We start from the raw sequence: 12,482 nt of genomic DNA on the forward strand, positions 1-12,482 counted from the left end.
TTCAGCCTGTCTCTTTAACTTGACCCTGTAGATGACAGAAAATTTTCAACATGTATAGACCTTCTAAGGAAAGAGTGGGGTCTTAAAGACCCCACTTAATTATTATTAAGTCAGTTACCTACTGCCACTCAAAACAAACAAAAGTCTAATAAAAGCCAGGAGAAATGGTTTTGGATGCCTCACTTGTGCTAATTGCCTAATCCTGACACTGCTCGTCCCTGTATAAGTGATAACATCATAAATGCAGATTAGAACTTCAAGATGTGAATTAGAAATGAGAACCCATCATCCAAAAATAATAAAATTGCCTGCTTTCCTCATACAATATATTAAGACACTAAGTAAAGTAAATATAGATAAAAATAGAGAATTAAAAATACTTATGAACTAAAAACCAAAAAGAACGGTACTTTTAGTCCTGGTAGTTTAAGTCAATGTTAACACTCCTTTCTGGCATAAATGAACTGGACCACTGGCCCATTTAGTCAAATAAACGGTCACTGAAAGTTGCTAGTACTGGATTATTTTAGGATGAAGTGCAAGGGATGTTACCCTCCCCAGATCCCCAAGGAACAGTCTGTTATTCCTTATCCCCATCAGTTCATGATTGGGGAGAGCTTGGACTCTCTTTATCTTCAACATAAAACCAGTAACAGAACTACGGGTATCCTCAATTATCATTCTAAATAATGTTTGACCCTCCATACTACTTTGTGGACACGTCCTTTGCAAATTAACAACATATTTGGAAAAAATGACTTATCTTTTCACCACTTGAAATAATAGTTTTATTTTTTTATTGGAAGTCCCTTTTAAAAAGGAACAGCAGAACTGTGAATTTATTTTCTTTGCAGTATACACATTGTTGTGTGTACCTTTCATCATCTTGAGAACGAATGCAGCAAGAAAAACATGCTCCCATTTCCTATTAGCATGCTTTAAAGCAATTTGGGATGTTGACTTTAGAAGTGATCCTTTCCAGAAGGATGTAGCAGCTAATGCTAGTTTTTGTTCTCAGGCTTTATTACTTCTGGGTACCAACCTAAAACTACCAGATTCTGTCATCACAGGGGTAAACAAAACACTAGAACTAGATTTGAGGCAATAACCCAGCCCAGATCTAGACATGCTAAGCATCTATTGAGAACTTAATAAACAAAATTCTTTTTTCTGTTAAATAACAAGTATTGTAGAATGAAAATGATTAAATTTACCTGTCACAGCAGAAGCTAAATTCACAACAGATGAAAACAGATCAGTTCCGTGCTTTTGCTGCTTTAAGCACCTACATTACAAATGCCCACCATTTGTGAATAATTAGGTCTCCAATTTCTTGCAGAATCTCCTGTCAATTTATACATTATTCCAGACATTTACAGTTCATCACCTCATTTTTCTTTCAAGGTAAGAGACTTCGGCATCTCTCCCTCTCTCGGGATAAGCTTTTTCTCCTCTGACAGCAGAATGTCAGAAGTGTGTTAATTGCTCAGGCACAAAACTGGATCAAATAAAATGGAAAACCCTAAAGCCTACATCAAGATATCTTGCACCATACAGCACACTCCCTTCAATTTATACTATGTAATAAATGAGTTTTGCATTAAGGGGACGATAAAGATGTGGAATAATCAGAAGCTACAGTTGCTCTGCCCATCTTGCTAGTGCACTGTATACACATTATTTTCTATAATCAACAACACAGGTTGACTGAACAGTCATTTACACTGGAGGGGCCTCCATAGGTCAAGTGGCCAGTCTCAGCTCAGGTCACTCATACATCAGATGTCTCCACAAGTAGCTCACACATACACATAGTCCAGGAAAATCTCTACTGATAAACTCTTTGGAGCTTGCTTCCTTTTCACAGGATCACTGCTACAGGATCCTTCCGCTTCTAGAATGTCACTAAGGTACCAGACAGACATTCCTCTGGCATAAACCTGTTGCAAGTAGGTCTCGAAATTTCTCAAGAGATCTAACACAATGGAAGAGCATGTCTTTACGGTTTGATTACTTAAGTTCAATGCTACAAAAATAACACTTGAGACTAATCAAGACCTTGTCAGAAACTTCTACTCCCTATTTCATGTTTCACCAAAACCTCTAATCAGCTTAATGTGGCAATGTTCAGAACACAGCGCTATGGTTCTGATTAACATGTTTCAATAGTATCAACCTCCCAAATACTCGGAAGCGTAAGTTTTACATAGATTACAGTATTTATTGTAACTGTAATCACTCAACATGCTTTAAATATCATAGCAATTATATCACACAACTTATCACCTGAACCGAAAGAAGGATAAGAGTTTTATTCAGTTTTACTCCTAGTTGTATTTAATGGACATACAAACATGAAAGCATCTTGGAATCTTACAAAGGCTCTTAATTTTTCATCTGAAAGGTGTATTCCACAGAAGAAAACACAGATGAAAGTGTTTGAGGACATACATAAACACATTTCCTTCTCATAATGAAAAGTAAATTACCACTGGAAAAAACAGCACATGTGCCCAAGTTCATAGCAGCAGTCCTGGAGGGATGACAGGCATAAGAAAGTAGCAATAGTCAAGCAACTCTGCCTCCCTTCTAATGCAAAAAAGGGCTAACTACAAATTTGAACACAGATTCATTTTTCCAACTTCTGCTTTTAAAAATGGAGTTTCAATTTTTGGCTGCATCAGTGCTTTTAAAGTGCTTTCTCGAGCAGCCCATTTAAACCAGGCTGTGGTAATATGACACTATAAATTAACTTTAACTCAGTATGTGGCTCAGCCAGAGATTCCTCTCCTTGCTTGAGGTGAACCAGGACAAACTTGTGTGGGTGTGGCTGAGAGGGTTTTGGAGGTTTGTGATCTAGTGTGCTCAAGTCCGAAATGCCAGCTTGGTTCACACTCCAGCATTTAAGGAAATGTTCTATAGGTTTTTTTAAAAGGAGTTACTTTCGGTGCACATTTTCTTCATGATATAGAATTTGTTAGGTCTTTCTTCAGTATTTTCTACTGTTTCTCTTCCAGAAATATCCAATACAGCTCGTTATGATTGAGAAGACAGCTAAAATATCTGGCTGGGAATTTCACTTCTCACGTAGCCAAAGGTTAACCATTAATTCTAAAACTGTAAGAAGGAATCGGAGAAAGTGGCCAAGTAGCCAATAACACTAGTTCACTTCTTACTCTGTGGGCAAAGATGATAAACACTTCCTGATCTGCGCAAAAGAAGTTCCGCTTCAGGTGCCAGCCCTCGGTGAATGGCACCATTCAACAACGACAACACCAAAAATCTGCTCCCCTCCAATGCCTCAAAATGTCAATCCTCACTCACCATCTTAAGCCAGTGTTGCCTTCTCAGCAGCCTCAAATAATTCCATCTCTGGGAAACTAGTTTTATCTAGACAGACAACTGTACTAACCTTTCTGTAAGTCACCTAAGTAATGGCAAACAAACCTTTGCTGACTAAATTAGTAAACAAGGCTACAATATTCACATCCCACAGGCAGCCATGATCACTGGAATGTATGGACGAGAAAAAAAACCCACAAGCCAGTTACTTACTCTTCAAATATCTCGAGATAGTTACCATGGAAAAAATTAAAATATGCCAGCTGTTGCCTCTGGTTTTGAGTTTAAACAAAACATTTATTGTGGACTCTCTTCTTTGTATCACCCCACTGGTATGTCAGCAGCAAGATACTAAATAACAAAGTATTTTAGGCATCTCATAACAAAACAGGGAGCATCACTGCCTCACAGAACACTATATTTGCATATAATGCCAGTAAATCCTCTCTGAAAAACTTGATCTTTGGAACATTATGCCCAAAAGGTAATGGTTTTGTGAGTGTAGGAGAGGTGGCTTCAGTGCCTCTTCAGAAATTCTGACCACTCAAAATTAAATAAGGTTCTGGTTTCCCAATGTGAAGCCAATTCTGCAGCATTCAGGAACCTATAGATAATTTCAAAATGGTCACTTCATTGCAGTAATTGCTCTCAAAGAAATGGGAATTCATCAATTCCAAAAGCAAAACACAGGTAAAATAGTGAATATAGAACACGCAAAGTTTCTCTCAAATATCTTCTGATAATTACCAATAATATTCAAATACTTTAACTATTTGTTAGAAAATATATGAAATGTCATACATCTTGCAATGAAGAACTTGTGTTTTATGCTCTTTGTGTTAACTACTAACTTATTTTAATTTATTCTGCATAAGAGACCAGATAAAACAGATCCTACACAGGCTAATGCAAATGAGCTGAACGCTAAGTAAAAGCACGACAAGGCCAACTGAAACCAAAATCACCTCAGACAGGGATTTGACAAAGTGCTTTATTTCCCAGCTCTTTTTGCAATGGCTCATAATTGCTATTTTTGTTTGCAAGATCAGAATAAATGACAGTATCCCACCAAAAGTATTAGCCTGTGGTTAGTGTCTGAAAGATCTTACCTTACTAATGACAATTATGCTGGCTGACTTTATGGTCTCTTTTATTATCAACTGTCCAGAGTGAAACTTTTCCATTTTGCAGTTATTATTATAATCTCACTAGTGAACTCTCAGATCATTTTGCAAAGAAGTTCACAAGTCTGAAATAAAAGGAATGGAGACACTTTTTTCATAGATTGAACTGGCTGAATAAAAACACATTTCACTATAAAAACATTGATCTTTTTACAGTTGCAACTGATAAACCCTAGGCCATGACTCCTGAAGATGCTAAATTTGCTTCCGGGGTAGTCTGTTTGTCTTTTTCCCCCTCCCCCTTTAAAGATGATAAATTCACTTTTCCTGACGCAAATTCAGAAATTTCTGGAATACTTTAAAGATTTTTTTAGTAGCTAGGGAGCATGGATAACCATGTATCTTTCCAGAGCAGCTGGTGGCTAAGCAAGCACGGCTGTCCTCAACTGGGGCAAATCAGGGAATGTTCTGTTCCCTTTCATAGAACTTCAACAAAGAAGAGAAGTGTTAAATGCATTTCCTCCATGGCCTTGACATAGCCAGGAAAGCTTATGGAATACATTATACAACAAGTAAACAGTAAGACAATAATCAAAAGTGAGCGATATCATTAGAAGAAATTACTCAATGAAGTTATAATGATGGTGCAATCCTTTCTGAAGCTCATCTAATTTACGATCAAAGAAGTCTTTGTTATCCACCACAAATGGCTCTGTGTCCTCTGCACAGACAACTAACAATTCACTGTGTTCCTTTTACAAAGAATCTTCCTTTCATAGTGAGATGTGGAGAGACGAAAGAAATTAAAGATTAATTTTACTAATGGCAGGAAGCTATTAATCAATTTTGTATTCCAAACAGTGCCCCATAAGAAACCATGACGTGTGTCTTGTCACCTAGTACCGTGTCTAGATACCCTTGGTGGCCAGTGCCAGGTATTTTTGGTAGGTGATCTATGAACCCACATACAAAACTTCCCTTCTAAGGAAGTTCCCTTCGCATTCAGGAAAACAATCTCTGAAAAGCATAGCAATACAAATCTCATTTCTGAACTCTGTTTATTTCTTTTCCCAAGATCAATGGCACTTTCACCAAAGGTGCCACTCATGCCAAACTTTGCTCCTTCTGCAGCACAGCCAGATCTAATGCCAAAGATGCTGCTACCGTCCTTAACATCTGCAAGAACAACACCACCAAAGAAGATAAAGTAGAATCTACTCTGCATCCTCTCCTCAGAACAACTTTTCCATGCTCAAAACTGTAAAAATACAGCTGGTATTCTCCATCAGAAATGTAATGGATTAGACCTGTTCCTGAATTGACTCTGCAGCTGAGATTTATCTAGTGAAAAGGTGAATAAGCAGAACTTGAAAGGCCTAACCAGAATACATCCGGAAATGCAACCCCCAATTCAAACTAGGTGTACTCCTTTCTACACACAGAATGACTTCTTAAACTTTGATCCATTTTGTATTCTGCTTAAAAAATTAAAGGCAATAATGGCTTGCAGTAATCAAAGAGAAATCAGTAAGTATTTTCCACTGTGACTTGAGTTTAGATAGAAATTTCAAGTACGTGATTTGATGTGAGGAAAATTAATTTATTGCTAATTAAAATATATTAAGATAGTTAGAAACAAATACAAATTGAAACAGCACCTTCCCCCCACAACCCCACTCTTTCCCCAGGCTCAACTTCACATCTTCATCCTCAACTCCTCTACCGCCCCACAGCCTGAAGAAACACAGGAGAAAGAGGAACGGGGTGTGCAGTCACTCTGGAACAGCTTTTATCGTTCTATCCTCCTCACACTTTTCCCCTGCTCCACCATGGCTGCAGTCCTTCAGGACAAATTTGCTCCTGCGTTGGCTTCTTTCCATGGGCTGCAGTTCCTTCAGGAAATCTCCAGCTGCTCTGGCATGGAGTCCTCCGTCAACTGCAGGGAAACACCTGCTCCAGCACCTGAAGCAATTCCTCCCTCTTCTGACCATAGTGTTCAGAGGACTGTTTCTCTCACAGTAGAACCTGTGGCAAGTGCTTCCTTCAAGAACTTCTGGAGGGAAAGGGGCAATGGAGCTCAGTCCAGGAGCTCCCCCTCCTCAAGCAAAACATCATGCCATCTTACATTTCAGTCATGCAAGGAATCAACCTCCAGCACGATAAAGCAGAGAGGAAAATCATCGCCAAGCACAGGAAACTGAAGATGATAGAGCAGATTTTTAAAAAGATAATTTTTTGCTTCTGTGCTGCTCTGGATGGGAGAAAAAGGCACTGGGAGAAAGGCAGAAAAGTAGTCGATGAGCATGGTAAGATAATTCCTCCACTCCCTAAAAGTGATGAGTAAGAGTGCAGTGGTAGGAGACACGGAGAGGTAATTTTATGGCTTGTATTATGTTCACAGTTAGATATGCAGTAGAACCTGACATAAAAAACCCGTACATCCACCAAATTATTGTGAAGATATCCATTTAAAACTGGTAAAGCCCCCTTTGCACAGATCATCTGTTCTCAGTAGAAGCAAGAAGGTTAAGAAGGTTCCCATTTTCTCCATCTCCTTCTACATACCAAAGACTTCAGATGTGATAACAGTTTTGTCAACAGCCCAGAACGTGGAGTTGTTACACCAGTTTGCATCCAGAAGATAATGAGTGCACTGAAGATAAAAGCAAATACACATTGTTACCATTCTAGCTTTTACTAGATGTGACCTCAGAGCATAAATAGCACCAAACTCAACAATAAGAAAGTTGTATACTAAAACAACATTTACCATTTAAAGCGAACCGTTTCAGCCAGAAGAAACTGCAATCTTGAGCTGCAACTTTGAGAACCTCCTCTCTCCTGCCAGCAGCTTTTTACAAACTTCTTCTCCTCCTGTGGTCTCTGCTCTGGTCTCTTGCTCGTTATCTGGAGTACTTGCAGATCCTGAGAAAACATCCAACACATAGTGCTAAAGTGGCTAAAAGTAGAAGCCAAGGAGGAAACACCTGCATGCTTCAGAAAACTGAAGAGTGTCATCTGTAAGAAACATAATTTCCAATTATTTCTTTCATTTAACTTTAGCTTTAAGAGAATGTGAGAAAAAGCTAAATTTACGTCTAGAAGAACAGTGGTCAGACAAAGCACAACTAAATTTTAGCAGGGTCCTTTAGGAATTAAAACACTGCACACTTAGACCCAAGCCAGAAGAAATTTCTTAGGCCAAACTTGTGGCTAATTCACAAAACTATTGTTAAACTGTAAAGCAGGGGGCAGAAATTGAGATTTATTTTCCTCCCACTCTGCTGACCAGTGTTTCTCTCAAGATGTTTAAGACAAAACAGTGAAGAGAACCAATGCCTACTTTTACCATTATGTTCTTCAGTTGCTTATTCCTTCTATGAGCTCCCATTCCTAACACAGCTAAATTACAGCATGTTTGGGAGTGACTGTTCTAGTTGTTCCCAACTCACTTGGACTATATACACTGTCCATCAAGTTTTCATAGAGGGAGACCTCTATCTTCCCCTAGGCTGGAAAGCAGAATTCCACAAGCCATCCTTGAGGAGATAAATATGAGCAGCTGTGTATCAGGTAGAAACACAACTACAGCTCTTTTTGGGAGCTGGAAGAAAAGGAACATTCTTCTTCTGCTCAACAATTACTGCAGAGCACATGGGCAGAGCCTCAGAATTTGTCCCCAGCTGAGTGATAGCTCAGATTGAGACCAAATTCACAGCTGAAGGCTTTGCCAGTTCTTGAGACTTAACCACTTATGACACCATTGGTTTCACTAAACCAATGCAAATTCCAAACACGAAGAAAATTTGTCACATCCACACTTGATGTGACACAGATGTTTATAAACAATCCATGGTTTGCAGATAGTGTTACAGACATGCTATCAAGTGATCAGGTTGGATTATGCAGAAGAAAAGGAAGCACCTTCATGTGACAGGTCAGTAAGGATTCTGGTGTCATCCCTGCTTTCCACCCCACCCCTCCCCTGCATGAATTTGGTTCTATAATTGCTGTTCTTTTGTTTGTTTGTTTCGTGTGTGTGTGTGTAAGAACCTGAACATGGTGATTTGCAGTGTAGATAGAAGACCACCTACAGGAGAAGAAAAGTGCCACATCTTTCAGGCTCTGAACATGGTGGTTTTGAAGGACAGGGCTTTGATTGTTCTAGGTTATCACAGGGTTAGAAGTATGCACTAATATTTCCTCATAAGGAATTTCTGCAGAAATACAACATTATCTACTTTAATTTAAAGGTTACTCTGTAAAAATATATATCTGAAAGGACCACAGACAAAAGCTCCTTACTGTTTCTTTATAAAACAAGGTTTCATTAACTTTAATAAAATGCACATAGACAACATAAAGATCAGGAGGCACCACTGGCCTACAGTCGCAGTATGACATGCAAAGGTAGCAATGCATGGATTAGAGTTCATTAACGTTTTGGTACATACTCATGAAAACATTGAGATCTGTCCAATCACTAGGCATCTCATCAAGTGGATCAGAGAGATAGTGTAATTCTAATACTTCTAAAAAAGAAGATTTACTTTTCTTCTCTATTGAAAAATCCTCTTCCTCCCACCAAAGAACGTGGGATTTATAAAAGTCATGTCATCAACCTTTAATCTCCTCCATTCCGTTCCTGCAGGTCCTTCCGTAAGATTTTATACACCTTCTTCACGATGTCCATGTCCCTTGCGGGCTTGTACAACTTCTTGAGTGGGCAAGCAGAAAGAACAGCTATGTCAGAACGCAAAGACAAATCACCAGTTTCCCAAGCGGTGCATTCAGGACTAGCACAAAGAATGTCTGGAATGAGGACACGAGGACCAAACTTCACCCTCTCCCACTGATCTGCCAAAACACACATCTCTGATTCTGGGTCTCCTACTGCCATTTGATTGCCATACCTAATTACATTTTAAATAGCATCTAGGGACAAGACTACTCTACAAAGAGCAGAAGCAAGTCTCTAACGTTTCCTGGAGGCACTGGACTATCAACATTTAACCAAAGGATAGAGCTAAAATTTTAACAGTACTTTAGTGGTGGTTTATGGTGTATTGACACTGTTCTGCTGTAGAAATGCAAGTACATCAGAAAAATGAACAAATGGCAGAACCAGTAGCATGTAAGTTTTTGCTCTCTAGTTCCTTCGTACTGAGGAACCAGAAATCAACTCTTATGAAATCACTAAACTACAAACAGGTTTTCATCCTCCTATGAGCCTTATCCATCTCTGTTAGAAAAAAAGATCAGGAAGAGCGAGAAATTTAATTTGCTTAGAACAGCATGCTCTTGTTTAAACAGGCAAACTCTCATTAACAGAAGCCCACTACATGCCAAATGACCAACTGAGCTGCACTGCAGAGAGCTAAGGATGGCTGTAGTAAAATCATGAATTCCAATTATCCACATTAAAAGATCTGATTACATGTGCCTTAAAATATCTGCATCATGTAACCACAGCTAAGTGAAATTAAAACAATATTAAAGAACTACATGCAACAACTATACTCATGTCTTAATTTTCTTTTCTCCTCTTTTTGATACATACAATCCTGTATACATATATCACTCAAAACTACTAAGCATCCAAAGACAACTTTTTCCATAAAGAGGTTATCACATACATGCCTTTTGCAAGGCTTCTTCTACCTAGCAGAGGTTTACAGACTACCAATGAGAACTACTCCAACAGCATCCAATGCTCCTACTTTTCTGTCTAGGGAAGACTCCTTAGGACACAGACACTCAGTATCTGTTCTCAGAAAGCTTTCCATGCTTTTAAATCACCTTCTGTACTAAAACAGGACGGGGTTCTAGATGATAAACACCCACTAATACTTTCTGTGACACAGCAGTACTGTTTATGATCACTCCTTCGGAGACTCTCCAGAAAAAACATCAAGTCCCTTCAGAAAATAAAAATGTCATTTGCCACATGTATTAGAAATGGAATCACACACTGAGATATAACAGCTTATGTTGGAAAAAAAACCAAACACTCATACGCTCCTGTTACGTGACGAGATTTTTGCCTTTCCCCAATTCGTACCTTAGTTGTTTGTTGGATAGACTTGCTGCATACCTTCTGGCCTAAAAGAAAAAAAAAAATATAATCAACACAGCCTGTTTTACACAACACTTGTTTAATTCATTAATGAGGTGCACTGTTGGTCGGAGATCATCATTACTGATGGGATAGGCTCTGAAGTTTATTCCTACAAAAGCTTTGTTCAGGAGGGAAGGGTGGATCAAGGAGAATTTTCTCCTCAGAGAGCCATGAAAAGCAGTAACTTTTCACAGCAACATCCTCAGCTATATCACACTTTCTATCCTTAATAGAACAGATTCTTCCTGCCTAATCTTCCGAGAATGCGTCTGTCTGAATAGGCTTAGGGGAGCAAATTCTAAGTTTGCCAACAGATAATTCAACAGCCAGTAGCAGGACCTGAAGTGCCAGAAGAGGAGAGAGGCCGGTTTCTCAATATAAAGCCCTAACAGCTGGCAGAAACTACGCTTTTCTCCTTGTTTTCTCAAATTTTCCAGTTGCTGTGAACCTAACAAATGTCCTGTGAAATGTGGTTGCCTGATATTCATCCAGGTAAGGATGATAAACCCCACAGCAAACAGCATAAACATCAGAAAAACATCTACAGTTCCAACACAAAGTAATAAACAATTACTTTGCACCAACCTACAGAGCTTTATCGGAAAAAACAGCCTCTAGTATTCTATGCAAACAAATTTAAGTGCATTGAAAGTGGTATTGTTTACTTGTGATTTTTTCATATACATAACAGAGTCTGTTCTGTAAAATTTAGGTGGACATTAGTGAACTAAGGTGTTAAGGAAAAAAACACTTAAAAGGAACGTGTGGACTTAGGATCCTGGGGAGACGGGAAGAAAAAAGGAGAGGAGCAAATCTCATTGCTATTTACTTGTGCAGTGAACTGAGCAGCTGCTCCAACAGTGGTACTGAGAACCGGGCGGGTCTGAGGACTTGGGTGGAAGCCCCAATAAGTGCAAAGAAAGAGAGACCAGGATGGATACCAAGCACGCTTGAGGGAGACAGAGCTGCAGCCAGAGGGTGAGGGGAGCAGCAGGGTAATTCACTTGGGAAGAAAAGGTTTATTTTCCATGGTAACAAGTAAAGGAAAGTATCTATGCTCCCAAGCTGAAGCTCCAAAAGGAGTTTCTTCTTCACATTAGAAGATAAGAATGGGTGTCTCAGACTACAGGAAGTCATTTACCCGCCTCTGGTACTCACCAAAACCCAAGCAGCTCTCTTGGTTTTGAGGGCAGGAGGGCTTCCCTTTTCTTCTGTCCCTATAAATTCCTACCATGAACTCCCCCTTCAGGGCCCCAGAGCCCCCCAGCACAGCCCCCCAGCCCTCCCCACAGAACCCTTTGCTTGTCACACACCTTCAGGACCTTCTGCCACCTGGTCTCCCTGGAGATGTCCTACTTGTTTTCCTTCATCCCTAGAAACCACTGCCCTCAAGTCGCTCCCGTATTTCTCCCCATGATTCCCCATAACCACAACATAAGACCGTTACTTTTAAAGAAAAAGTACTTTACATTTGAATAGAAATATTATACATTAAGTTACTTTATAAATATATATATATATATACACACACACATATACAGATATTTGTCTCTAAATTTTGTACAAACAGCAACAATCTTCATACCACGTGGCCAAGTCTTGATTTTTGAACAGTGCGACTCATTAATGCTGCTGGTTTCCATCCAAGAGACCGCCAGCCTTGAACAAGAGCTATGGGCGTTTGCCCTTCTATGTCTTCTCTACATTCTAGAAAAAACTTCTTTTTGCATGCACACACACAAGCACAACCCTTCTTGTCAAGCCAACCAATCACTGTTATGGGTAACCAACAATGAGGTTAAATCAAAGAGTAATTTGTTCATTTACGGTACTGCAGAAGCTCAGGAATTCTGTTTGCAAAATAAACGCTTGAATGTAACGACCACAAGAAAACAGCG

The 12,482-nt window shown here is 39.3% G+C and overlaps 1 protein-coding gene across 14 annotated transcripts in view; it reads right to left on the minus strand.

Moving 5' to 3' along the window:
• The window catches only part of CARF (calcium responsive transcription factor), a 50,851-nt gene that overhangs the window by 11,565 nt on the left and 26,804 nt on the right, over window positions 1-12,482 (minus strand). For 4 of the 14 annotated variants that reach the window (XR_014184411.1, XR_014184412.1, XR_014184413.1 and 1 more), the window contains 2 exons: window positions 10,528-10,568; window positions 9,086-9,183 (listed from right to left, as the gene is read on the minus strand). Coding sequence is in view for 3 of the 14 variants with exons in the window: in XM_082056303.1 (XP_081912429.1) it covers window positions 7,032-7,119; window positions 7,237-7,391; window positions 10,528-10,568 (284 nt within the window). In the remaining 11 variants the exon portion in view is untranslated. Of the gene's footprint in view, window positions 1-7,031; window positions 7,120-7,236; window positions 9,184-10,527; window positions 10,569-12,482 lie in introns of those variants that run through there. The other 10 variants (XM_082056303.1, XR_014184405.1, XR_014184406.1 and 7 more) reach the window with 10 other exon arrangements.

Source organism: Streptopelia decaocto (genome assembly GCF_964273445.1).
Source record: "Streptopelia decaocto genome assembly, chromosome: 6".
NCBI lineage: Eukaryota > Metazoa > Chordata > Aves > Columbiformes > Columbidae > Streptopelia > Streptopelia decaocto.